Source organism: Phaethon lepturus, unplaced genomic scaffold (assembly GCF_000687285.1).
Source record: "Phaethon lepturus isolate BGI_N335 unplaced genomic scaffold, ASM68728v1 scaffold51639, whole genome shotgun sequence".
In the NCBI taxonomy this organism is placed as follows: domain Eukaryota; kingdom Metazoa; phylum Chordata; class Aves; order Phaethontiformes; family Phaethontidae; genus Phaethon; species Phaethon lepturus.
Window position 1 is genome coordinate 1,581 of NW_010562383.1, and position 27,489 is coordinate 29,069.

General features: G+C 39.5%; 1 protein-coding gene across 1 annotated transcript; it reads right to left on the reverse strand.

The window, feature by feature from the left end:
• Positions 1 to 27,489, reverse strand: LOC104626340 (histone acetyltransferase p300-like; the record flags this gene model as incomplete). The annotated part of the gene is given in 7 exon segments (XM_010294232.1): positions 1 to 237; positions 867 to 980; positions 1,755 to 2,016; positions 4,190 to 4,205; positions 4,207 to 4,343; positions 12,166 to 12,824; positions 27,189 to 27,489. Coding segments are annotated over 7 exon segments (1,519 nt in total), but the record flags the coding sequence as incomplete, so codon positions are not given.

Sequence of the window (27,489 nt, forward strand, 5' to 3'; positions counted from 1 at the left end):
TCATAGGATTCATAGGGCGCAGACCCTGGGGTGACTGTCCTTGTTGCTGACTCTTCACTGGAGGCTGAGGCTGTGTCTGCATTTGGTTCCCTTGATAGGTCAGTCCAAGGGCTGCATAGGCTCTCTCAATGGAGCTGGGGTCTATCTGACTGGTAGTGTTTATGCTGGGTGTTGTCTGCTGCCCCACACCCACGGAGCCAGTATTTGCAAGTCCTACTGCAGCTCCGCCCAGCAGTGCTAGAAGAGACATACCAAGTTAAAGACAGCAAAAGGTAGTCAAAGATGTCTGTAAAAGCAGGGAAAGAAGAGAGTTCACTGGCTGTTCAGAACCAAAACATATCCTTCTAGGAGCATGCAGAGAAGCAGCCAGTTCTGGGAAACCTGTCATGAAACAGGGAGACAAGTTTTGACCCAATCAGCCATTCCAACAATATGCTGTTTTCCCTTTGAGCTTCTGAGAGGAAATCCCACTCTTAGTATTTAGAACACATCTGTTTGCTTCAAGCTGAAGACAGAGACACACCATTTCACAGAGGCTAAAGACAGAAGGGTACATACAGCTCTTCAACAGCCACTGTAATGCCTTTTTTTTTATTTTCTTAAACCAAGAAATATCTCTGCTTACTTCAGCCATGAGAAGACCCCAAATTAACATTAACAAATTAGAAAAAAACCCAAAACATACAGGTAACATTGTGACAAAAATCTTCCCGAAGATTTTGGCAGGAAGACCAAGGGGACAAAAAGAGAAGGGGAAAGAGACATCTGATGCAAACAAAGGGTGAAGACAGAAACAAGTAGCATCAAGGCTGAAATGACACAAGCCTCTGTGTGTACCAATACGCAGAATTCCCCAGCAGACTTACATTGTTGATTTCTTTTGTCCCCAGCGTTTTTGAGAGGCAAACATACAGGACAGTCATGTCTTGTACAATTCTTCCAGTGCGAGATGATTTGTCGGGAAGACGCGCAATGTGCCACTGAGAAAAGGAGGGGAATGAAAAACTTTTACAAACTACTGCCAATATCTCCACATGGTCAACAGAAATTGGGTAGGGAGCAACTATTTCTCCCAGGGCACACATCCATATCAACACAGGTCAGTAAGGTATTACTCAGAATAGTTCAGCACTAACTAGCCCTGAAGATGTAGCTAGATTTCTTCAAGTAGTATTGGCTCAACTAAAGCTTACTTGAAAGCTCTATGGTATACACCCAAGCCTACGTCCCTCCAGCTTAAAGGATAACGCCATATACATCAGGCAGACTGTACCAAGCAGTTGAGATGCCAGCAATTGGCTCAACCCAGACAAGCCTAGACTACCAGGAAGGTAGCATACATTTTCCTTGGCTACTAGGATAGACAAAGAGTTCACCAGTGCCAGTAGCAGCTTAAATCTTGAGCAATAGCTGGCCAGGAATTGTCTCTTCCATTTAAGGGAGACAGGTAGACTCCTAATTGCAGATACCTACTTTGCATCTACCCTGATCAGAAGGCAGCATCCAAAAGATCTTACAGTGAGTTACAAAGTTAAGCAAAAGATCTTCACTCACCTCTTTGTGCTACCTTGTCCCCTCTAACTTGCCTAAACTTTAAAGGCTCAGAAGAAGTTTAAGGTTTCCATTCTTAAGGGGACAGATAGTTTAAAAAAAATTCTACTTCCCAAGCCACCCACTAGCTCTCCATCTCTTTCTAGGAGCCCTTCTCATCCTGCAGATGTTGACTGCATCTATATAACCACTCCTCCACTTACCCTGGCAAGATTTGCCAGCCTGACAATGTGTCATGTGGTTCAGGACATTCTTCATGGTTCGGCAATGAGGGAGGTTACACTGTCGCACCTCCCCGTTGGCCTGTTCTCGCCTCTGACACTTGTGAGCATGTAAGAGGAGAACTAGTTGCTGCTGAATGAGTTTGCGTTTTTCTGGATCTGCTGTCGGTGCTCCAGACCCCATTCCTTGAGAAGCTGCTGGCCCCATCCCAGCTTGCTGAACTTGAGGAGCCTGCTGCTGGCCCTGGAGAAGGTGGAAAGAAAACTCCCAGAAATAAATTTTTGAGAATAATCTATTTAGCAAGTAAACAACAACAAAATAAAAACCAGATAAGAGAAACAACTACTACATTCTGTGATTAAAGGAATAGCCCATCTATCTGTAGCTCTGGATGACTCATATTAAATACACCCCTTAGCAACAGTCCTGGCAATAATCCTCTTGCCAGCCACAATTTCTTCCCCAGTATCACTCTCCTAGTCCTAGCTCTTGCCTTATCAAAGGCCAGCAGAACTTTGCACATGCTCACAGTGCACAGTTTGCAGTGCCAGACCAACCAGAAGCACTTAGACCTCAAATCTCCTCCTCATTTTGGGGGCTAGAAAGTTGCATCCACAATTCTTGCATTAACGGAAGAATGCACCTTTTAGAGTGAATAGAGTTTTCCTCCTATTTCAGTATAAGGTGCCTCAATTTGACTGTTCCTAGAAAAGGAGAATGAAGGGGGAAGTTCCGGGAAGCTTTTTCCATTGGGAAACGTAGGCATTCAAAACAAACATCTCCTAGTCTCTACTAGAGATGAAGCACAACTTCAGGATCATACATGCCACAGAACTAATGTAAAGTATGGCAACATCTAGTACTTCTTCTGTACTTCTGTTTTTCTTCAGACTTCTTTGTATTTCTTCCAGGTGACATTTGAAGAGTACTCAGCAAAGAAAAGAGGCGCAGGGGCTCTATGTTGCTTGTATCACTTCAGTTCAACAGCCTTCAGTTTCTAACAGACTCTTCACAGAGGGTTTAGGAGAATGTTTCTGGAGATCTCCAGATTTTTACAGCTCAGGTACCTGCACTCTTAAGTCCCAGTTCTCCTGTAGCTCTTCAATACTAGTATTAACCTTTCATTTTACAAGGAGACTTTACCACTGAGTAATACTCAGTCCCCTCAGGGTTTGTGTATGTTCCGATATGACTGTAAGTGCCTTGTTTGCAGCCTACCATTCTAAATGACATCTGAGATAGCAGCAAATTTTCATTCCTAGGTTCAGCTGCGTAGCAGTTCAACTTCAAAAGAGTTATATACTTTGCACTAGCACAAGCTTGGCAGCCGAGGTTCTGAACAGCAAGTTTTGGCTTCTTCTTTATTGGTTCATACAACCAACTGGTTTGCTAGACTTCCAACGTTTCATGCTCAACTTAAAAAAATATTAAATACAACCCAGAGGATTGAGCTCTTTTTAATTCAAAGCTACAAAAGTTACCTGGAAAAAGTTTTTCAACAACAGTTACTAAGATCAAGAGATTGACCCTCCCAGGTGGCATGGAAGGTTGGAATCTGAAGCAGGGAGAAACACAGGCTATATTCAGAAATGTTAATTTGTTTCCCAAATTAAAAAAAATATATGTAAGGGGAAAAAAAGTAGGACATGTCACATGTCATACCCCTAACCAATTTAAGCTTCTAAAATAATGAGGCAAACACATTCAGCCACCAATGTTAAGCTCAGTCTAGGCAACCTAATGTTAAGGCCAGTCATTTAGAAGCTTGGGCCATCCACTTCTTGGCCATCCACTTCTCCCACCACTCTCACCTCCCCTTTCCTCAAGTCCTGCTGCAGTAACAGTGGAGGGGGGCGTGGGGAGGGAGAACCAACAGGGCTACTACAGCAACAACTGCCAGGGAACCTCCAGCATCAGGACTTGTGTGTGTTCATGTAATTCAGAACAAACACATGACTGGGGCTTCTAAGCCCTATCATAGGTAATACCTGTTTGAGAAGACATACTTCTCTCTCCCAAAAGCATTGGTGAGTACAAACAGAAAAACAATCCTCAAGACAAAGCTACACAGAGGAAAAGGGGCCCAATACACCAACCACAAGAGAAGGAATGGGAGAGGAGAGCAGAGGTGTCCAAACAGGTGGCAAAACTCACTTTGGTTAAGGAGCTTAATTTTTTTCTCTGCTAACGGTGTTTGAAGGGCAAAGAGGGGAGATGCAGCTTAGCAACACAGAAAGCACAACTCAGTCCTCTCCTTCATATCAGCCTTTTCAGGAGATGAAGTGCATGCATTGTGTGTGGATTCAGAGCACACATTCACACTGGGTGTGACAGCTGCAAAAACTTACGGCAATAGCATACTGCTCCACTTCGGTCTGCTACAGCATTTTCTGGAGACACCTTTCATTCTACTTACCATGTTAGGCATTCCTAATTGGAAACTGTGGTAAGCTATTCTGCAGTCCAGCTTTATTCTGCATCTGAGGCCCAAGTCCACCGGTTCCAATCTGCTGCCCAGTATTCTGACTATATGGCTGGCCGTAAGGGCTGGGATTGCTCATCATTCCCATCTAGGAATTAAAACGGTAAGATGTTGAGGTAAGACAGCTGAAGTTCACAATGTAAAAGCAAATGAATACTTCAGAGAAGCAAGAGTGATCACAGCCATGAACCAGCTGCAATGCAATACCGATCCACACGCTTCCCCTCCTCCCATATGTGCATGTATTCATGTATCACACAACATTAACTCCTCAACCAGTTCCTATAAGCAGAGTGAGGCCAACTTACCAATCTTTGAGGTCAGTCCAACAGATTTCTCATTTCAGCTTTCCCAATCACAAATTTGAACCATGGACTATATAATTTGCAAGTCTGGAAGAATTTTTCTGCTGCCTGCATCTGTGCAGACTCCAAATGGAGACAAATACCACCTTCATTCACATCAGCACAGTTTATCCCAAAACCTCCTTCCCAACTGTCAGCACTCCCACAGCTCCTCTCCAGACAGCTCTAACAACGCATGTCTGCATTTTCAGTACACAACCGTTTTCAATTTAAGAATATATCATGGGCATAGGTAACACCACACACAGTCACAGTAACTCATTTACAGTGAGCAGTACTAGAGGTCAAAGGAGATGGTAGGAAGGAAGTCTGCAAACAAAACAAAGCTAGTGAACCATTCATCCACAGGGGAAGTAGATTTGTATTTCACACAAGCTATATGCTTCTTTCTGCAATATGCATCACCTATTTGCATATTCAACAGTTTTAGCATACCAGAATGTACCATTTGTTGCCTTAGAATGCTCCAGAGTCCAAAGACCAGTCAGGATCAATCTTGTTAAAAAAATTGTTTGTCCTCTTGACTTTTTTTAATCCATTCCTTGCATTTCCATCTAGTTTTCTCATGGGAAATTTGGCCTTCTAAAACCAAAACAACCAGCCAAAGACAACCAGGAAAACTGAAGATATTTGTTAAGATTACCAAGCTCTTACCATTACTCAGCCAGGATCCTAGAGGAGTCGTAACTCATAATAATAAAGGCATGAAAATACTTTAAAAAGTTGTATTGTTTCAACTCACATTAGCATTTCACTAGACAATGTTCAGTCTTCTTGATGCTTTTTGGTTCAAGTCTGGGCATTTTCCTGCATCCAAAAAAGTACAAACTCCTACAGTAGGTTTGCTTCCAATCACTCCCACGCTTATTTTCAAAGCATCCTCCCCTAGTAGAAACACCTTGTTTCTGCTCCTTACTAAGCTTTTCCAACCTGCACAGAAAAGAAATCTACGTGGCCAGAGGTTACCTGCGATTAGTCAAACACTTTCCTTTTTCAGGTTGTAACATCTACCAATCCATTTATAATGGCATTATAATGGCCTTCAGTTCACATTTACAAAATAAAGCAGGATCAAACCAAGCTACAGGAAAAGGAGCACAAAGCTCAGTAAAGAACTTGCCATTTTAGACATCCGATATGTACAAGTGAATTCCCTTGAGGACAGGCTCCCCCCGCCATAAGCAATAACCATAATCACACAGCAGTAATTCATTAGAGAGCAATAAAAAAAAATCTCTACACATGGCAGATAAACAAACTATGCAATGATCAGGCAGAACCAAAAAAAGCTTCCTTTCCTTTGTCTCCTTTGGCACCACCCCTGCCATGCCTCCACTGTGAGGAATACATATATGGTGACAGATGAGGCAGCTGCTGCCAAAAACAGAACAGGTAAGACTCAAATCCTTCCTGCCTCTCCCTCAGAAGACTAATTAAGATCTTATGTGCAAGTTGAGCAGAAGGGAAAGGGAGAACAAAAACATAAGGCATCAGCAAACACACTTTCAGTACTCTTCCCCATCATCATTGCTGCCTCAAATTGATTAACAGCTTCAAGACTTGGTGAAGGACTAACAGTGGGAATTACTTCCTTAAGAAAATAAGAAATGTTTTCCTGTAAGAAAACCTGATCCCTTTGGCTCCAGAAAGGGTTTTGAAAGCAGGTACATCCCCAAAAACAAAAATTTCTAAGCAAAGTTTTCAAGTTCATTAACAATCATAGCTCCCAAAGTTAGCTGACACCTGAGACTACACTAAAGCACAGACTATGTTGGCCATGGCTAACATTGCCCCCATATGACTTCTGCAACTTATGCTGCTATCAGCCTTTGAAAAAACCAAAACTCACCAAACAATTCAGAATTGAAGGCTGAAGACACATTTTCACACCCTGGTGTGAAATCAAGATGCCCAACTCAGACAACTGGGGACACATTGATACCAAAGGATTGACAGTAACTTGTGGCCTGATGAGCCAGCTCTGTCCTGACTGCAAAAGCACCTTTGCTATGTTGTCCAAAACAGAAGCTTTCCGAGGAACCTCAGGGATGAGGTTTGACCATGCCAATTAACCTTAGTATCTGCAACACAGCTGGACACAAACTTTATGTGAAGCATCTGGCTTTTTCAAATATACTAACCAAGTTGGCCTAGCACAAAGATCTCTGATGTTTTCTCAAGCATAAGCAATTGGCATTATTTGGGGTGCAAAACCAGCCCCCTCAAACAAGGCTGTCTCCATGGCAAAAACGCAGGGCTCCACCCTCCCTAGGTATGAGAACCATCTTCCACCTCACCAACAGGACTCACCAGGGACCTGGCAACAGAAGACTACATGCCCAGCTCAACCCAGCTGCTCCCAACAGGGGTAATCCTCAGTTCCCCATCTCAGCGTACAAGAGAGGCAAAGACCAGAGAAGCGCAGGCCAGGTTGGAGGGCAAGCATGCCAAAATGACTCCAAAAGGCACACACTTAAGCAACACCTCAGAAGGATGCTAAAAAACAAGTGCCACAAGGTCTCCTGGAACAAATCAGCAGCCATTACTTGGTCCAGGTGAGACTGACACCTGCCAGATCCACAGCTGAATCTCATGGCACTGCTGCCCGGTCCTGCCATCACAGACCCACTAACCTGACACCAACAACCTGCATGCAACTCTAGACTGAGTCAAGAGAAGTGTCCTTTGGGAAAATATTCACCCAGCACAAGGTGGCCTTGTGACCCTGGCACAAGGAGGATCATGCTTATGCCATTTGCTGTGACATGATGAGAAGCCTGAATAAAAGAAATCAAACAGGAAGAAATGGATGATGTCATGACTACAGAAGGAAGATAAAAATAATCCTGTGTAATTTTATTGTAAGGAAACATCCAGAAAGACTGTCATATGGTTCATCATCATATTAATGGTCTACTGGGAGTGAGGGGTAGATACGAGTGCAGAAGAAGCAGCCAAAGGTGGTGTCAGTACCAATGTATGAGACAAGTACAAGGCTTCATCTGCAATACCATGCAAAAACATACATGGCTGAATCACAGCTACAAGTCAGCAAGTGCAACCTCTACTCACTCCTTCCTGGCCACCACCTTCTTCCAGTGTTCTTCCCATTTCTCTTCTTATCCATCCCATCTGTTGTTTTTATTCCTCTCCTCACAGCCTTAAGTTACTTTCATCACATATGCAAGGACTTGCACACAAGGAAGAGCAGACAGAAATCCACATCACAGTAAAGGAGAAGAGGAGGAGGAAGAAACAAGGAAAACAGCAAAACATGATGATGCATGGCTAAGAGACACCAAAGGTAATCTCAAAGTGATTATAGTTATAGAATAACTTCTACATACACAGTGGAAATCAACTTGACTTTCCTGCCTTCATGGAAGCAGGGGCTGTCATTACCAGAATAACCGAAGATGTGCACCTCTCACCATGTAAAGTGCATGGATGACATGAGTTCAGGAAACATCCTAGTTCACAAGCACAAGCAGCATCAGATAGGGCTGTTCAGACACTCACTCCATCGGAGAAGAGCAACTACAGAAGTGGAGGCAATTCCCCAATTTTTTGTTGTAATGCCATGAAACATATGCATCTTCACTTTGGAAGAAAGTCAGGTAACTAACTCCGCTTCTAGTTTTACTGTTGATACCACAGAATACAAATTGAGGAGGAATACCTGTTACAGCTATGCACATAGACATTACAAATATTCTGTTTCTCTACAAAAACAACTGTTTCACCGACAGTATAATATTTGACAGACAACTAGATATCAGCAACAGTATTGAACAACTCCCCTATCCACCCCAGAATCGTAGACTCAAAGACAAGTCTTCACTGTTCCATTTCTCCCTCATAAACAAACATTCCTCCCTTACACTGGGATAAAGTGAGCAATTATCCATTTTTTCACCTTGGCTCACCAAAGAAGAAAAAGCAAAGGACTAGAACACACAACTACGCTTTTAATGGATTACTGTACTTGACTGTATGGTACACTTGGTCACAGAGTCTAAACAGTATGGATACATTTACCCATTGAATCAAGCGGCTAATGAAAATAATAAGGCAGCCAAGAACACTAACCTTCTACCTAAAATGCTACACTGAATATACTAACACTGAGGAACATACGGTGCTTTTATTTTCTTTACCTAATTTTACAATTTGAGGGCGACATCATCTTCAATCTCTCTTCAACTTTGAACAAAACTTTATTATTCCAAAATTTCTTATTGTTTGCTTAAGGGAAGTTACAGAGATTCTAAAGAATTACATTTGTCTTTGTAAAATATTGCCATCAATTCTTCTTGAGAGGGTAAACTGATAAAACTAAGTGTATCCATTATAATAGGAGAGAACCCTGTATATACTCAAACAGTAAGCCAAATGACAAAGCACTACCACTGGAACTCTAAACATTTCAAGTTAATTTCACATGCAAGTCAAATATGTAGCAGAAGTAGTAGTAATGCCTTTATTAATCTGAATTATCTTCACATCTATTCCATTACTTGAGTAACAGAACATTTCTGGAATCAGTGGGAGATGAAATCTAAATGACCTGAGGGCCAGGTTTACTTAGTCACTCTGTGATAGAGCACTGCTATCACAGAAATGCACACACCAATTTATATGCAAAATACTATCCTCCCCTAATAAAAGGCTGGACAATAAGACCACAACTGGGCACCCTCCACCAAACCCTGTGGAACAGCAAACTGAAGGCTTTAACTAGTGAAGTTAGTTCTAAGTGAAGAATGGTTCAAAACAGGAAACGTGAATTTGTTCTTATTAGAGCTTGAATTTGCCATCTGTTTACTTTTAAATTAATCAAGTCTGTAAAACTACCTAGTGAAACAAAAATCCTGAAAAACGCTTAAACACTGAAAGAATCAGAGTGTTACAAAATTTCCAAAACTGTATTTTAAGAGTAATAGGCACATCTGTCATCCTCCTAACTTGCACATAACCAAGCACCTACAAAACAAAAACCTATTCAAGAAAGCAAAACTTGTTACAATTCCTTTCCCCTCCAAACTTCTAACAGTTCCTTTCAGGCTAGACTTTCGCAAGCATTTTTAAGCTGGTACTGTCACCAAAGAAGGGTCCACACCCTCCTCTGACTGGCAATATCAACTCTTTTAGTATGTCCCCTCCCTAATATCAGCACTAGCTTTCCAACTGATGAATATAAACCGGACCAGAAAAATAATTCAAATTAAAACTTTGTTTTTAAGTGACCATGTGAGTTTCAAGCCTGGATTAGATCCTCAACACAGCCTGTCATACAGCTGGCACAGAGATGGCATGCAGACAGAATTGCTTCTTTGTATGTCAGTGACTGCTTACATCATACATAAAACTATGGCATTAGACCACAGGATGTAAGCAGCAGATTATGACAGTACAAGTTTATGTATACCAGGTGACCCCAAATCAATCACTTACATTGACATTTGAGACTGAGTCCTAAAAAGTAACACACACAACTAGAAAAGTTGGGAAGTACACGGCTAATGTGTAAAGCAAGTGTTCCATTCTATTGCTAGCCAATGTTTTGGGAGGAGAGAAAATGCTTCAGTAACTCCACAGGACAACAGAACAAAGCAGAAAGGTAACCAATTTTGCTTTCCAAATTGACTAGCCCCTTACAGCTCATCTTTACTGTTAGAAGAGCATAACATTGTCCTTCCCAATTAGTTAACATCACAGGAAAGTTAAGCTATTCCTCCATAGAAACAACTGCAGACAACACACATCTGTTTTACTGAGAGAGGACACACAGAGACAATCCTCCCATCACCTAAAGGGGCTGACTGTGGCAAACTAACATGATGAAGTTGAACACAACCAAAGTGTCTGCTCTATTTTTTTTCTCCTACTGAAGGGCAGCTCCTGGATAACGCACATTTTTTGCAGAGATGAAGGAAACCTACAGGAGTTGTTACACAAACTCCCACATTAACAGCAACACAGTACTAAATTTACCAATTAAAATAACTGGCTTTTAAAAACACCTGCTTAGGGTCCTCTGTTTTCATCTACTTTTTGAAGATTTGTAGGTGGGAAAACACAAAAGCAGATGGGTGGAAAGATAAAACAGTCAGATATTACTGTTGTCAGATTTTGCTAACTTCACTGCATGAAGTGAAACACAGGCTCCCTGCCAACAACCAAACCAATTGAAGACATTCTGGAATTTCAGCCTCCATTTCAGACTGTTCTTTCTCATCCAGCACTTTCAACTCCTTTATGAGGGCTATAGCCACCATACTTACACTACGCGTCTCAAGGTTTTTTTTTATCAGCAATTAAAGAACTCTAGTCTGGGGCTATGAACTAAAAACCAGAAGTTATCATGTATTTGGTCTGAATATTCCAGAAGCACAAAATGTTCTTTCTGTAGATGTAGAGCACATTTCGGAATTTAAGCAATGGAGAGACAATTTAATTTTGGACTACATAAGCCAAAAGCTTCATTTTGTGTCTTTTCTTCTCCTAAATAAATGAGTTCATTAGAGTGCATAACCCTACTTCAGGTCTGATAAATAAGGATTAAGAAGTTGCATTTCATCTAATTCGTCAACATGTCAATTTTTGACCTCTGAATACAGCTTTCTGAAGTTTTGTTTGGTTTTTTACAGCCAAGGAATAATGAATGAGACATTATACAATTCCAACACAAGAATGCTTCTAAGTCTTTACATATTTCTTTCCACTGTAAACTACTGCATACAAATTTTCTACTGCAGCAATCAAGTGTTGCAACAACTTTCCTATCAGGCAAAAATATCTGAAATGACCAGACCACAAAATCAACTCATTACTAGACATATATATTTTTTTTTTCCTTCCCTCCAGCTTTCTGGTTTACTCTCCTACTGACAAAGTCTTTGTAAATTTTAAAACTAGAACTGAGTTGGATTAACAGTCTTAAGAACCCAACATTCATCTTCAGGTGTTTACACAAGCATTCACGTTCCATCATTAACTCAGATACCTATTTCTTAACAAGGCCAATGTACGTCTTAGTACATCAGTCCATTCAAACCTGTATGTGCCTCTTAGCATCAGCTACAGCATAAACACTCAGTTGATCTCAAACAAATACTATCATTAAGTGTCACACAGAAAAAAGCACCACAACATCTAAAAGGTTCTGATGGATTCCCATCACACAATACCAACATCACTTTATATGGGAAAACACATTTGTGGACAAAGCATAAAACAGAATAAAATACAATCAAGTTACTTTTCATTGTTGTTGATAATCTATACTGCCACAAGATTTCTAAAATAGGCTTTTTAATCTAGCAATAGTCTTGCTTGTTGTGCAAGACTCAATTTTTGCCTCCCATGACTGCCACAAATTCCACTTGAGCAGCATATAAACTATTTACCACATGATTCAGGGAAAAAAATCTTACAAGGAAAAAAATCCTCTTCTATAGAATGCATACTGCAGAGGAATAAATCTCACAAAACAAAGTCAACAACAAGAAGTAAGGTAATAAAGTCAAGTTTAGCTTGTCTTACCTTGTTCATGGTGCCAGGCTGCGGCCCTCTCAGTCCAGCCTGTGCTCCCATCTGTGGAGATCCTTGTTGCAGTGTCTCAGCCAGCAAGTTACCAGCGCTACCCATTCCTGGGTTTGGGTACGGCATATTAGGTCGCCCTCTGCCTGCTCCAATTGAACCATTCATGACTTGCCCCTGCATCATCCCCTGTCCGTTGCCTGCTGCCAGCATCCCAGGATTCATGCCAGCATTCATCCCTGTGTTCATTCCCATGCCAGGCTGGTTAACTGGACTGTTTACTGTTGGCATCATCCCTGCTGTGGACTGGGCTGAAGGACCCTGGTTTGGTCCGCTTGCACCCATCGCCATATTGGGAGAAGTCAACCCAGCCTGTGCCATGGGGCTTTTCACCATGCTGTTTAACATTCCCATTCCAGGACTATTTTGTTGGGTTTGACTGGCCATGCCCTGGCCAGGGCCACCAACCCCCATATTGAGATTTGAGGAGCTACCAGCCCGTAAAAGTTCAGACAGCTGCTTGTGTTTAGAGGCAGCATCTTGTGCCAGGCCAAGGGTCGTCTGCAGCTGATTAATATCACCACCATTGGTGAGTCCCAGTTCTGTGGAGCTGATCAGTTCATCTGGCAAGTCATGTTCCAGATCAAAGAGTGATCCAAAATCTGAAAAACAAAACAAATTTTGTTTGAGGTCAGAGCAATCAGTAGTGTCTTGAAAAAAAATCTTGTTCACTAGTTTCTACTTTTTTATTTCAAGTAACTAGCAAAACTTCACTTTCTATTTTCCAGCAAAATTATGTATCTGTCATTACTGAAAACTATCCAATTTGTCATGATAAAAGTAATTTCTAAACTTTACAGAGTCTCAACTAGAGAAAACCATTCTACTTCACTCTCCTACAACAGTTTGTGTTGAAAGATCACTGGGTATCTCAGACTATGATCTCTCAACTTGAGAAATTTGACAAGGAAGGACAGAGAAAAAACTGTGTTAAAAAAATCCCACAGAGTTAGCCAATGGAATTAGACAACAATTATTACAAAGAATTAAAAGGTTGATGAGAAAGCACTGCCTTGAATTTTTCACTAAACTCTGTCACTTTTGGAACAGACATAACTAATACACTTATATAGTTTCCAAAAAAATGTTTACTATTTATAAAATAATAAATAGAGGTTTTGTTGTGGGGTTTTGGGTTTTTGTTTGTTGGAGGGGTGTTGCTGGGGTTTTTTTTGTTTTGTTTTATTTTTTTTTTAGTCTTCCACATCCAGTCATTCCCAGCACAGAATTGCAAAATTCCACTGAACTTCCCTGGACAGACAGCATCTTCCCACAATGAACACTGTCAGAAAACAATCGAAGTAACCCTCCTGGGCCACAAAGCTGTGAAAACACACTAAGATGAAAAAAATCAAATTCACATCTCAAGAGCCCATGCAAAGCAATCCCCAAGGTAACCAAGTAGAGAAAGGTTACTATTTGGGATACATAGATCAAGAACATTACACAGTACCCAGAATCAATTTGCTCAAGAAAACAAGAAGTTCTCATGTCTGCAGAAGCAGCATGCACCTTGATCTGTATATTTAATCTATGGTAGTTAAAACAAAAATAACCTAGAAAGTTTATGTCTGAAAGCTGTGCCACTGTGTGATGTAGCTACACACAACTAGGCAGTAAAGTTCAATATTTGGAATCTGAGAATACCTAGTAAAGGAAGTTTTGCGATCTTAACTATTGGAACATTTCAGCAGCACTTCTGCCAGAAAGATCATTCCATGGATGCTCTGTAGGACGTATTGCACTGCATTTTCAAAAACTTCAGATCTAGACAATGACCTAAAATACCACTCATTATCTCAGCAACTGCATTTAAAAGGAAATGTTAATTACACTGAATTCTAAAGAGGCTGGTAAGAGGACTTGGTCAAAATATTAATGGAAAAAGGTTACAGTTAAACAGCATGTAAGTCAGAAAAGCTCATTAGCATTAGAAATCTGTTCAAAATGTTTCACACGATACCATAACCCAAACTGTCAAACTCCAGTGCTAACAAGAGTTTCTACAACTTCACAACTGTTACCGCAGATAAGATCATGACTTAAGAATTCTGAAAAGATAGTATGACGTTGGCAAGAATGCAGGTACACCACAACAGAGGAGATTTTATAACTCCATTTATATATTTTTCATTACTGCAAAGCACCAGAGACAGAATGAAAATTTCCACTAAAGAACTGTTTTAAACTATCAAAATCACTTAGCCCATTCTTCATTAACATAAATCTTGTGCTAAAAGTTATGCTTTGCAACACATACTAAGGACTGATCTCTTATTTGCATCACTGGTATATTCTTCAGCACGACTAGAGTTTTTGAAGATTCAGAAGTGAAGGAAGAATCAAAAGAATAAAGTTTTGTCCAAGTTCTCCTCCTAAATAATGAATTCAGAGTTTTGTGTTAGTAGACTTATCTCAACCCCACCCCCACCTTACAAAGCTCAGTGGTTAAGTTAAGAATTAAATATTGATGACCATGGGAAGACACCCTCAAATTAGAAGGGAGATCAAGGAAATGGAGGAAGCAATCAAAAAAAATACACAACAGTTTAAAATAGCTTCAACAGGCATCTTAAGATGCCTGTTAGGACACCTTTACCAGGCAAACGTTGAAGCACTACATCCAGAAAACTCTGGCTAATGACCTGACAAACAGCCAACGAGAGAGGAAGGAGTAAAAAATACAATCTATAATTCACAAGTTTGTCTGCTGTCCAGAAAAAAAAATTCTCCTTAATGATGAACAAACAAAACTGAAGACTAAAGTGTCTGGGAAGAGCACAAGCCAGCACAAACTCTGCACCTACAACATAACCATAATGGCAGTACACAGCAACCTCCCTTCTGCAAACTGGGAAACAGCTGTTGAGGCAAAGATGCCCACACAACTCAAAGGCCAGTTTTGTGACTAATTGTAGCTGGGGAAAGAACTGCTCTTGAACAAACGCAGTTTCCAGGACAGGGCAAGTCCCAAAACAAAAATCCCGACTACGTCTTTCCTGAGATCAAACCATTGTATTAAGCCTTTCACAAAACCACTTGTAAAGTGACCAGTAAACATCTAAATATGAAGAACTAATTTGTTTTTTCAAACTACTACAGAATATTTTCTCAGAACAACACATTTACATGATTTCAGATGTAACACTGCAAAAGGGCAGTACAATTCTTGTTTTGAGACAAAGATTTGCCCATATTTCTTCACAAAAAAATATTAATCTGCCTCTCTGAAAACCTCGTTCCTTTTTAAATTTCCCCTCCTCACAAATGAGAAGATAATTCCAGCTTTAAGGTTTACTCACTCATATCCACCTGGAGTATCCAGGTACCAGCTACCTGAGCTCCTTGGCCCTGTCATTCTGTGCCACCCATGAATGGGAAGGAAAATGTCATAAAAACGCAAAGTGTATTTAATTCTTTTTGTTAGTGCCTCAAACACGACAAATGAACAGTTATGTTAAAAAAAAAAAAGACCAAAAGTAAATGGTTGTGAGATAATCCCAATCGGATTAGTTCTTTACATGAAAAAAAACGTAAACTGTTCTTTCCATGTAAGACTAACTTGCTAGGATTTTTAATCCTAGGAATACATAACAGAAGATGCATCATAAAAGAATACTATGAGCTACAACCCAAAATCATAAGTAGTAAATACCAACAATACAACATTCTGGCATGAGTTTGCTCTTTTTATAAGTCCTTTCTGAAAAAAAACCTTCAAAGTCTTCTTTAGCCAGTAAATAAACACCAAAACTAGGAAAACTTTCAGTTGTCTGTTCAACTACGAAAATTACCTTTATAGTCAACTGCCAGGAGGCATAAGTTTCAAAAGACTACAAGAATCAATAACACTGAGTATATCCAGCAACAGTTGCAATCCATGTCAGTCTTTTATGAATAATAGGGCTCCTAAAGCCCGCTGCAGAGTTCTACCATGTCCAATGCAAAAACTGACAAGGCTGGGCCAGACAGTCCATGGACTATGTGAAAATAATGGCACATACGCTCACACAAGAGCCAAAGGCATTGCTTAAGACAATGGCAATAAACACCCAGAGAACTGACTGACTTTCCAGTACACTGAGTCCATTGCTAGCCTTGCAATCTGTTTCATTAAGGATACACATGAAGATTTCTTACTTACAAAATACAAGCTTGTGGGAAGACAAAGGAGGCAGATTAGTCCGGCAAAGGTTTGTCTACCCGATTCACAATCCCTGGAGATATTAGGGCATAATTAAACACAGAAAAATTGGGATGCAACAGAACATACAGTATCTGGCCTAAGAAATAAAAAACATCCAGTAATATTCAGGCAGTAAGTGGCAAAGCTAAATCGTCATCTCAACAGAGCAACAGAGGGTGATTCCACATTATGTTTTTTTAATGGTATTACTAGTGTATTTTTTTCTATAGGTAACAAGAAGATATAGAATAGATTGCTACTGCCACCTAAGATTCAAAGGAAAGCGAAGGAAAGTACCTCCAACAAAACAACATCTAAGTAGGTAATCAGAAAGTCTTAACCTGAGGTAGTCTCAACATGCAAAGGCATATAATAATTCCTTTTAGGAACTATACCACTACCAAACACTTAAAGCAAGTCTTTTTTTGTATAGTCAAGAAACCGGCCTGACTTGCCCTGGCTACATTAGATCTATAGTGAGAAAGTGGGTCAGAAAGACAGTAGATGGAGCAGGTCCATTTCTTTCAATAGCAGTCCAGTTAGACTGGATTAAGTAGTATGAACTGCACTCAGAACTGCGAGAAAGCAACTTCAAAAAAAAAAATCAGTGTGCTAATTTGTGTTGCATACTATGGGTTACTTTCTTAGTTTTGGACCATACTTTTAAGAAGTCTGCCTTTGATGGTGTCTAATCTGCAAGATGCAAAGAAGCTGCTGGCCTGGGTTGGAAACCCACCTGGCACCAAAATGGACTTTAAACTAGTACAGATTCAGAGCATGCAATCAAAATGCCTAAGTCAGTAAGACATCAGTGCCTTATCAAGTGATGAATTTTCAAGCGAGTTACAAAGTATTTATTTCAAGCTAGTTTTACTGCAAGAACACATGGCAGCACCAGTGATCTAACAGCTCTCAAGGTAGAGATTTTGGACAATGCTTATAGTGCATGGAAAATATATCCATATGAATTACTTAGCAAAGAAGTCAACATCTGGGTTCAAATGGCACATGCTAGTTTCTTTTGCATGCTTTCTAGCCTACAGTCATGATTCAGTCGTCTTCTCATTTCTGGATTTAGACAACAAACCTCTATTCACCTTTCAGAATACAACAGGCATTTCTATCAACATGGAGATTATCCAGTTCTAGCAAATAGGCTGCAGTGCATAACACGAGTTTTCTAAGAACTTGCCCATGTGCTACAAAATAGCAAGGATGCTTTACTCTCATGTGTACTGTACCCTCAGACTCAAGATGTTCAAGCATTTGGTCTCAAGGAAGAGTTGGTATACCTGAAGAAATCATGTGTGAACAGTGACGCCTGAAGAATCCTGAATGCCAGACATGTAAGAACAACTTACTCCAGCGCTTACCTCACTGCTGATCTTAGAGGTAAGAAACTTCACAGTTCCTGTCCCTGCATCCCATTTATTATATCCTATTCTGAACACAGACATATCAAATTATAAAGCTGATGAACACTCACCTTTTTGCACAAATATTTCTGGGCTCCAGAAACCTATCAGTGACCAACTTGTATCACAGTCATCAGGTTCACAATGAAACAAGTGGACAAGGCTTAATACAGGACACCAAATACAAAACGTGACAGGTTGACAGGAGCCACAGATGATGTTGGACTACACAGAAAACACGATACCTTTGCTGTGCTTTCAGACAAAGAGTAACAATAAGCTGCTGAGGTCAGTGTCTTCCCTGCATGGCAACATGAAAACTATCCAGGAATCGAATAGACCCTAGATGTAACAGAGAAAGTGCCCAGAGGATACAACCAGTATTCCAGAGAAACCAGACATTCAAGCCTGCAGTCAAGCCCTAAAATGTATTGCCTGAAACAGCCTTAAAAAGCATGCCAGAACTCAAAACATAAAAATAAAAAAGGCAGAACAACATAAGGAGATACATTCCTCACAAGACGACACTCAGGTATCCATGAAAATACAGAAGCAAAGGTGAAGCACAGACTTGAAACAAAGCGCTAATAAAGTTATCAATTCCCAACGCCTCTGCAACAGCAGAAAATTGTTTGACATGTTCAGACAGTTTTATCATGGGAAAAAAACCCCACATCTAAGAAAGGGGCAAAACCTCTAAGATTTCTACCAGCTGAGTATGAGAGAACTTTGCTATATAGCATTTTGGAGATCAGATTTATTCTTACTATAAAAGCCCATTAAGAAGAAGCTTTTCATGTAGATCTTCTATGAAGCCACAATTACCCAATGGTAACACAAACTCTGCCAAACCATTTTTCCTAACTTAAAATATAGAATTAATTTAAATTAAGCTACTCATTTCATGCACAATGAAGGTGCAAAAATTCAACATCAGCCTAAAATATGAAGGTCTAGATTCTTGCAACTACTGCTTCCAAAATCCGAGGACATCAGTCCCTATATAAGCCCAATCATCAGTCAGCCCCAAAGTGGAAGTATGATGCAGAGGTCCTCACTATCACTTATGCAACAGCAACTGAGAATTCTTCTTCTGTATTACGCTATTTGGGTAACAAAGTCCTCAGCATTAGACTTCAATATAAATTCTGTTCCCTGCAAGAAATTGGAGAAGCACTGCCTCCTTCCTTCCCTGCTAATCCAGAAAAGACCTGAATTTGTTCACCGCATCAAGAAACTTGATAATTTGAAGTATGACTGCAAACAATACAAGCAGAAAGCACATCTGAAAAGGACATACTCAAAACCCCTGGAAGACAACAAACACAACAGCACAAAACATGTTAGCATGTCACAGCAGCACATAACTTCAGGCCCAGATTTTTTTAAAAATAACCAAACGTTTGTTGGTCAAAGTCCAATTCACCATCTAGAGTATACAAGCTTTCACTATGAGTTGTAACAGCCAGGTATAAACATAAGTATTTTACAAGTGTAAACAAAAAAAAAGTCATTCTAAAAAAGCAACAACTTATCATTCAACATTTATTGAAGTCCTAAAATTAGGACCTCACTCTCCATTTTTTTTAAGCTATCCTAATTCCTATTGAAACACTGGTGTCAAACACATCAACTCTCACTTAAAGAAAAAAAGTCTCAATTTTGCAAACTCTCAATAATCTGCAAGTTTAAGTCATATTTGTCCCAAACTAATATCAACAGAAATGCCAACTTTAGTAGACTCTGGTTGATGCGTGTTTTTTGCAACTTCAGACGAAAACTGTATTCATAACAAAATGTTTCCATTTCCATAATGGTATTCAAAGTTCTTCAACACCCAATATTTAGAGATACAGATGATAGCAGGTGTTTCACTACAGTTTCCAGTGGTAACATTCAATGGTTATGATTCTGGAATATGAAATTGTAGCTGTTCTAGGGAAGCAGAAGTGGTGTAATCATATGGAAAAGGCTAGGCGCAAGAATCAAGATAGGGTATGTTTAGTGTTTTAACATTATTTAAAGGGGAACTTCACAGACACTGTTCTTTGTGTATCTGCCTATTCACAGTTACCTAATACAATGAAAAGCTACTAGTCTTGCCATCACTGATGACCCAAATAAGACGAAGTTTTGACATTTTAATTCCAAAATGCTGAAGTCACAGAGTTAATCTCCTTGTGAACATGCTGCTATTTGCATAAATTTCACTGGGCTACATTTTTACTTTAGTGAAAAGTCTCTAAATTAGTATTCCTATTCCCAAGACTATCGGGTGTACACCACCGCAATTCCCATAAGACTACCTTAAGTTACCTGCTGTTGGTCTGTCATATCATTAAATAGAACGGCATTCCAGTTGGGAGTCTCAAATTGTGGACCATCGTGCACACAAGTCTGGAAAGTTAGAGAAGCCTTGCTAGTCTGATATACTGGTGGGCAAAAAATGGCTACATGCAGATAGGAAGGGAACACCCATATATGCACACACACACTGAATCAGTTTCATTGTAGAAGTGATTACAAATCAGTTTCCAGAAAAGAGTAAAGTTCACTTCATTGTCAAGTTAACAAGGGCTTTGAAATGATGCAATCTGCATATATAATTACCAAAAAGTCAAGTCAGTTTTCTGACTATTACTGACTTGAGTTCATTCAACATTACTCTTGAGTAAAACCAAAAAGCAATGCTGAATTTTTGTACACACACACCCCCCCAAACAAGTGAACAAAAAACAGAAGTCAGCAGATCAGACTTCTTTATCTTGAACCAGTCGCTCCTCAGAGCTCCTGAAATAGTATTCAGGAATACGTAAAAGGCAGTTTAGCTTCAGCAGACTTTGTACTGAGCAAGCCGTACACCAGCATTTTGCCAGAATTTTATTTTTTATCGTCGTTCTAAAAAAGAAAAACTGAGAATTACATTATTTTAGTTCATTAACACAGTAAGAGTATGTTGTAAGAGAGATTACCTATTCACTTGTATTTGGGAGTTCTACAAAGCAAGGAACAGTAAATCGTGATTCTGCAAGTAAACAGACACAGTTCAAAACTCTTACTTGCATCTCTTATGGAGATGCAACAAAAGGTGCAGCACAGCAGTGTTTTCGCACCATCAAATGGAAAAAAGCAAAATCTTTCTCCACCCCATCTCACAACCACCAATAATAGAAAATAACCTGCGGTGGTTTTGAATGTCCTGTACCCAACTTGCACTTTTTCATGAAAAGCAGTTGTTGAAATACTGCGAACTTCTTAATGAAAAGCCTATTGGACCACAATTTCATCTCCTTGCTCTTCCTATAAAAACACCTGACATCGTCAACTAAACAACAAGTTACTATGATTTGAGTTCACCAGAATTCAACACTCCTTTTTCTGATTTTCTTCAGAAATATATTGTTCTTGAAAAAGAATATAGGACATCAAGATTTTAAGGGAACTTTAAACACATTCATATGCCAATCCATTTTAAGTAAACTTGTTGCTCTTTAGGAAGAGAACAAAGTCATGTTGTCAGATACATCATTTACAACTCAGGGAAGAAAATTTCTGCAAATTGCCCTAGTTCAAGTTCTACTTGAAGTTCTACAAACTCTATGTAACCACAGAAGTTTTTTGTCACTGCATGCAACCATATGCAGAGACAGATGTATTTTACTTCAGCCTGCTGCTACAGTTTAAGTAAAGACAGAAAAGCCAAATCCTTGGAGACAGGTGTGCATTGTTTATCTGTCAGTGAAATCTACACAGGAAAATTACTCAATTTGTCAAATAATAAATCTAAATGACTTTTGGCCAAGCGCTCTCAGAGGGGGCACTAGTTCGGGTGATGAGAAAGGTTAAAGTAGTATCATTGCATTGTTGGAACAAGCGCTGAAAGGCTGCTCCTGCTAAAGCAGCTAAGCAAGACACTGAGGTGACTCACTGGGGATAATCAAGCAGCCTACAGAGAAGATGCAGCAAATACAGACTAAATAATACAACATTAAAATCTAATAATAAAGTCACTTTCTCCAAGTTGTAAAAGTACAAGAAACAAGAATTCCTACAGTAGAAGTTCAGCATTTATCCTTATGAAACCCGTATCTCCTAAAAATATATACTAAATCCCAGAGTCTGCTAGACCCTTTCAAGATAAAACTGTGGTTTTCTGCAAATACACAACTGACCAATAACCTGAACTAGGGACCCTCTAGACTATATCCAAACCCTGCTCTAGGACCATGAGGGACAAGATGCAAAAATTAAATCCTAGATGGAAAAAAAAACCTACTAAAGTCCCAAGTTCAGCAACAAAGATTTTCCCTGCAATATCAAACTTGTGAATCTGTATTTTTTAAATTGCATCTGTAAACTAGTTTTCTAGTCTCAAGAGGTTTTTTTATTTGTAAGTGCTCAAGATTCAGTTTTACATCACAATATGTACAGTCCTTGTGTTGTAGTGGATTTTTTTTTAATTAGGTACCTTTCTAACACTGCTCAGAGAAAGTGCATACTTATGTCAGAGACACACACAATCCACTTGGTGAAAGGGACAAAAAAAACAAAGTATAGCAGTTTAGAAATCTATGAGGTTCAAAAGTCTACCAGATTTTCTATAAAAAGTTACTAAGCACCATAAGAATTGGTTTACTTTTTTAAAAAAATTTTGCAGACTTAAATTCTCTTAGTTTAAATTTATTCCTAATGCAGTTACTTCGAGAACCTACTTAGTTACAAGGCAAAGATGCCCATTTTTGCCACACAAGCATCCACCACTGCAATACTCTATTTACAGTGTATGCCATACATCTAACCATATTTTAAGGCATTTCTCATCTCATAACAACTAATACTTGGGAAATAGAAAAAAAAAATGTGGCTCTCAACAAGAAAGGATAAAAATATTTAACTGATGGCTGTAAGTTAAATGTAGCTAATGAACTGGTCTTAGATATGAGTCAGAAAACAGATTTGTGAAAAGTATTTGATTTTAAAAGTAGTATATACGAACTCTAAGAAAAAAAAAACATAGCTGTCTGAAAACAGGCTTGAAAACCATGCATATGCCTCTGGAAAAGGCAGTGAGACAAGATTAATATGATTCATTTTGAGCAAAGAAACATCCTGATACATTTGGAACAAATGAAAGATAAGTATCAGTCAAAATTGCAGTAGTCCAGGCGAGAAGTTTCATTACAAGTCTTAGACCTTTGATGTAAGGGAGAGTAAAGTTTTAAAGGTCAGAAGCAGTTCCTGAAAAAAAAGGAACATACAAACTTTACAAAAGATGCGTACTGAACGGGAGGTTAAAGATGTGCTATTACTCAGAAAAACACGACTTTTGGATATAGTAAACTGAAGGATGTTAAAGCACATACCACAAATACATACACTGATCTCCGATGTGACACACATGCCAACTAATTGTAGAAAACTGACTTCCAATGCTACAGCAAACCAGAAACACTAAGCACTTAAAATCCTATTTTCAGATCTAGCAACCCAAAGACATGATACCATACAATCATGCTGCAGCAGAGTATGCTCCATTGTTACTCCTTGACGAAACACAGCAGTTCTGAACCCAGAGCCCGAAAACCTTTCCTAGTTCACAGAAAACAGGTTATTTCTAAGGGAGGACTGTAAAACATGATTAAACTCTCCCTTCCTGAATATACCACAGAAATATGTACGTGGCAATTTCAGCACACCTGCATTACTGCAGGAAAAAATGAGGGGTTCACAAATATAAAGGCCAAAAAAAAAAAAAATCACTTGTTTAAGGCATCCAGTTTAAAATGTATCTTTATGAAAAACTTGCACTTATTTACTCAAGGAGATAACTCTTCAGAATGCACTGAAATTATTCTGTTATGGGGAGGGAGGGAGAAAGACTGGTGTACACCAGTTGGCTAATACAATGTTTAAGAAAGTCTTGTTAGACTAGGTGCAACATACCAAGACAGTGTTTCTACCAGTAAGGAAAGGTACACAAAATGAGCTGCACTGGCAAAGTACTTACATCAATGTAACCATGCTAGTACAGAAGAGCTGTGCTAGCATCCAGTGTCAAACTCACATCCCATACTAAGGCTACTGTAACTAACAAAAGGTGACCCCACTGTAGAGTTCTAGTGCCCCTCAAAAAAATGTAACATCTGGACAAGCTATATGTATAATTACCATTCTTTACAACAAAAATTTAACATTTAAACAGGAAAAAAAGTTGTAGAGAAACCTCTGGCAGTTTAAGGGAATCCACACAGTCCTGCTCCTGAAGCTATTCTAGGAGTACAAAACATTTAAGAAAAAATGAAACCATTCAAAACTACTAATATACTACATGATACTGGCAATACCAAGACTTAAATTACTTCAAAATGTTTATTACAAAATGTGTTACAAACATTTCAGTTTCCCTATAAGTCTATGTTATTCTTACCTCCCAAAGGAGGAATTGGCATTAATAAAGCAACTCAAAACTACGCAACTACAGTATGGCAAAGCAAATTCTGAGCAAGGAACACACAAACCATTTAAGACTTTTAAGACAGAAGGAGATACAGCACTGCAACAACAGTGGGAAATTAAGCTATATTTGGCTGCTGCCAATAAATCAAGTTATTAGGACAATCTTTGCCAACTTCTTTTTAGAAGAAAGCCGCCAACATTTGAGTTTAGTACATTCCAAGCCCAGAACATCAGCATCACCCAGGTCTACAGTGAAAACGAGTGAATTAGAGACTCAACTTACTCTTCAGTATAAATACCCTTAACATCTGCAAGTTTGGAAACAAGTTAACTGGAGTCAGTCATTGGGTTTATGTATCTAACAAGCTAAAACAGTATTTCAGATTAAGAAATGAGTCAAAAAACTTAACAGCAAAAGAAACACACTGAAAGATCCAGTATGCACATGTGCTGGAAAAGTTTCAACAGTGCCAAGTTTCTTACCTTTCTCCTTCCCTCTCTCTAATGATGCCGTGAATCTAACAGTTTTAAAAAGAGTGCTTGAGTAAGTACATAAGCACCATGTTATTTATTTTCTATAATTAACTAAGGAGTGGGGACAATATAACAGGTTCTATAAGTGGAGCTTAAGGAAAGCTGCTTGTACTATTTCAAAGCAAATTTAAGGAACAGATAGGTTAAAAAATGTAAACTTCAAAGCAATTTCCCACAAGAGGAAAAGTGGGACAAAAACATTGCAGTCTCTCAAGGAGCAAATGAAAAAATATAACCCTCAAAACACGTTTATTCGTTAAGGGGTTTCATTTTATTTAGAGAAAGATACGATATCATATTAAAAAACACAGAAAGTTGACCGTATTACCCAAATCCAGGTAATAAGTTGTCAACAAAAAAAAATGCACAAGGGTAAGAAGTTTTTTATGTAGCACATATAAAGTGTTTGCACCACTGTAAACCTCTACATAGCTATTGGGTGATGTCAACTTCAATCACTTTGAGAAAAACTATCCCATTCGTGCACTACTGAAACTGTGCAACAATCCCTATTCATTTATCAAGCTTCCCAGTGAGATAATAATTAAAATACAGCAAGTATTCTGTGAAAATCTGCACCTGTTAAAGTGAAACACATTCACAAATTATCCAAACCTTATTTGATCACAAATGTCTTAACTTAGACATGTGCCTTCATCTGAATCAAAATACACCTTTAATATTTGTCAAGTATCAGGACTTCTCTCACAAAATACATATTTATCTCTCTCTCTAAACAGAGCAAGATAACTACTGTCAAGACAAATTAAAAATGGTTACTACTGAATTAAGTACTGGTTTCCAAGTCTAGCACAAAAACCCCAACAACTAGCTCTAGCTAAAGAGCAGCTTCTCCAATGCTCTTCTACTCTCTTAGTAGAGACCTGTTGATATTATGAATAGCCATGTCCTCCAGTTACAACGTAGTATTGCCTGTATCCAATACAGTCTAAAAGTTACACAGAAACTTTTCAGAACTTAGATGTCATTCACCAAGAAGAGAGAAGGCAAAAAAAAAAAATTTTTTTAGGATTCCAAGTAGAATCACATCCACTGCTCAACCAGATACTAAAACCTTCTGTTTACTGTCAAATTAGGAGCTTTAAAAAAAACAAAACAAAAACAACAAAAAACCCCCAAAAACCAACAACTCTTCCTTTTTCTTGCCAGCTGTTTGTTAACTGCATTGAACAAGACCACCGGTGGCTTCAGAAATGCCACCACTCACCAGACACTGGCAGAAGGAGGCCTCCTCTATATCCCATTGGCTAAGAAGATCTAAAGTGAGTTCAAAGAAACTCCTGTGGGACAGGTAACCAAGTACTCTCATAGCAAAATGACACCAAATACTCATCTGCTTCACAAGAAGCATTAAAAAGCTAAACAGCCCTTTGTTACTCCCTCCCCCGCTCCCAGTACAACCAGTTCATATTTGCGAGGGATTGGGATACATAAGATTTCCAACCTCCAGCTTGTCTTCACAGCATCACAGAAGACCTTTGCAGGACTGCAGAACAGCCCCTTTATCTTCACAGACCGTAAGTCTACAGGGGAATTTCAGACATTTTGGTCTCGCAGCAAAGAAATGGGAGATGCAAGATGAACTGAACTCCATATTGATTCTTAATGCAAATAAGGTGAAATAACATTTCATTTTTAAGAAGGTAAGAGTCTTGATAAACCTTATGCCCCAAGCTTGGGATCTGGATTTTGGTTTTAGCTGGTTTTTTCCTAAAGTCGATAGCCTACTTGAATCAGAAAAGCAGGTTTTAGATATCCTTCTTCAAGGAAAAGTAAGAAGGACTGTAAAAAGTATATCAAATACGCAGACTGCATGTAGGAAGAAAACAAGAAAAATACCAGAGAAATAAATCTTATTTCTAAATGAGTTGTGAAAAAACCCTTCTATATGCAAAATAAAAGACACACGTGTGTGTACAAACGTACACACATAATTCAACAATAAAGTGTACAAAAGCATCATCTTTAGCACTATTTCATATTTCTGCAACCGGCATTAGAGGCATATGCTTAGCAAGGAGTTCAGTAATAACTACGATTGTGAAACACACGAAAATGACAAACTGTTAAGTCTTATCTGCAGTTGATCAAAAGCACAATAAACTGCACAGCTTTGCTTTCAATCACTTCCAAAAAATCAGAAGGGCAGAAACATCCCAACACCCTCCCTCTGCCATTAACGCCAATAGGTTCAAACGGAGCGAAAACGGGAGAAACAAGACAGACGGAAAGGACGAAGGCAGGCACGAGTTAACAGCAGCAAAAGGGAGGAGGAGATTTAGGCAGAAGAGGGGAGAAAAGAGAAATAATTGCGGCACCGAGAGGTGGGGAGGGCCTGGGCCCCCGAGACTGACCTGTGCCGTCGCTGGCGGACACGGAGAGCGCCGGTGAGGAGAGTTTAGGCCGCTTGGCTGAAGGCGGGCCCGGCTCCACCACATTCTCGGCCATTTTTAATTCTTTTTTAGACAATCACTCAGAGCGGAGAGACGGTGGGGGGTGGGGGGGGTGAACCCCAAAACCTTCACCTTCTTCTCGGGCCCCGAGTCAGCTGAAGAACAACAATAACGCCGAGAGCGAGCGAGGACGATCCGGCGGCGGAGGGGGGACAAGTTCCCCTTTTTCTGCCCCTCGGGCTCCGGGAGGGCGGCAGCGGAG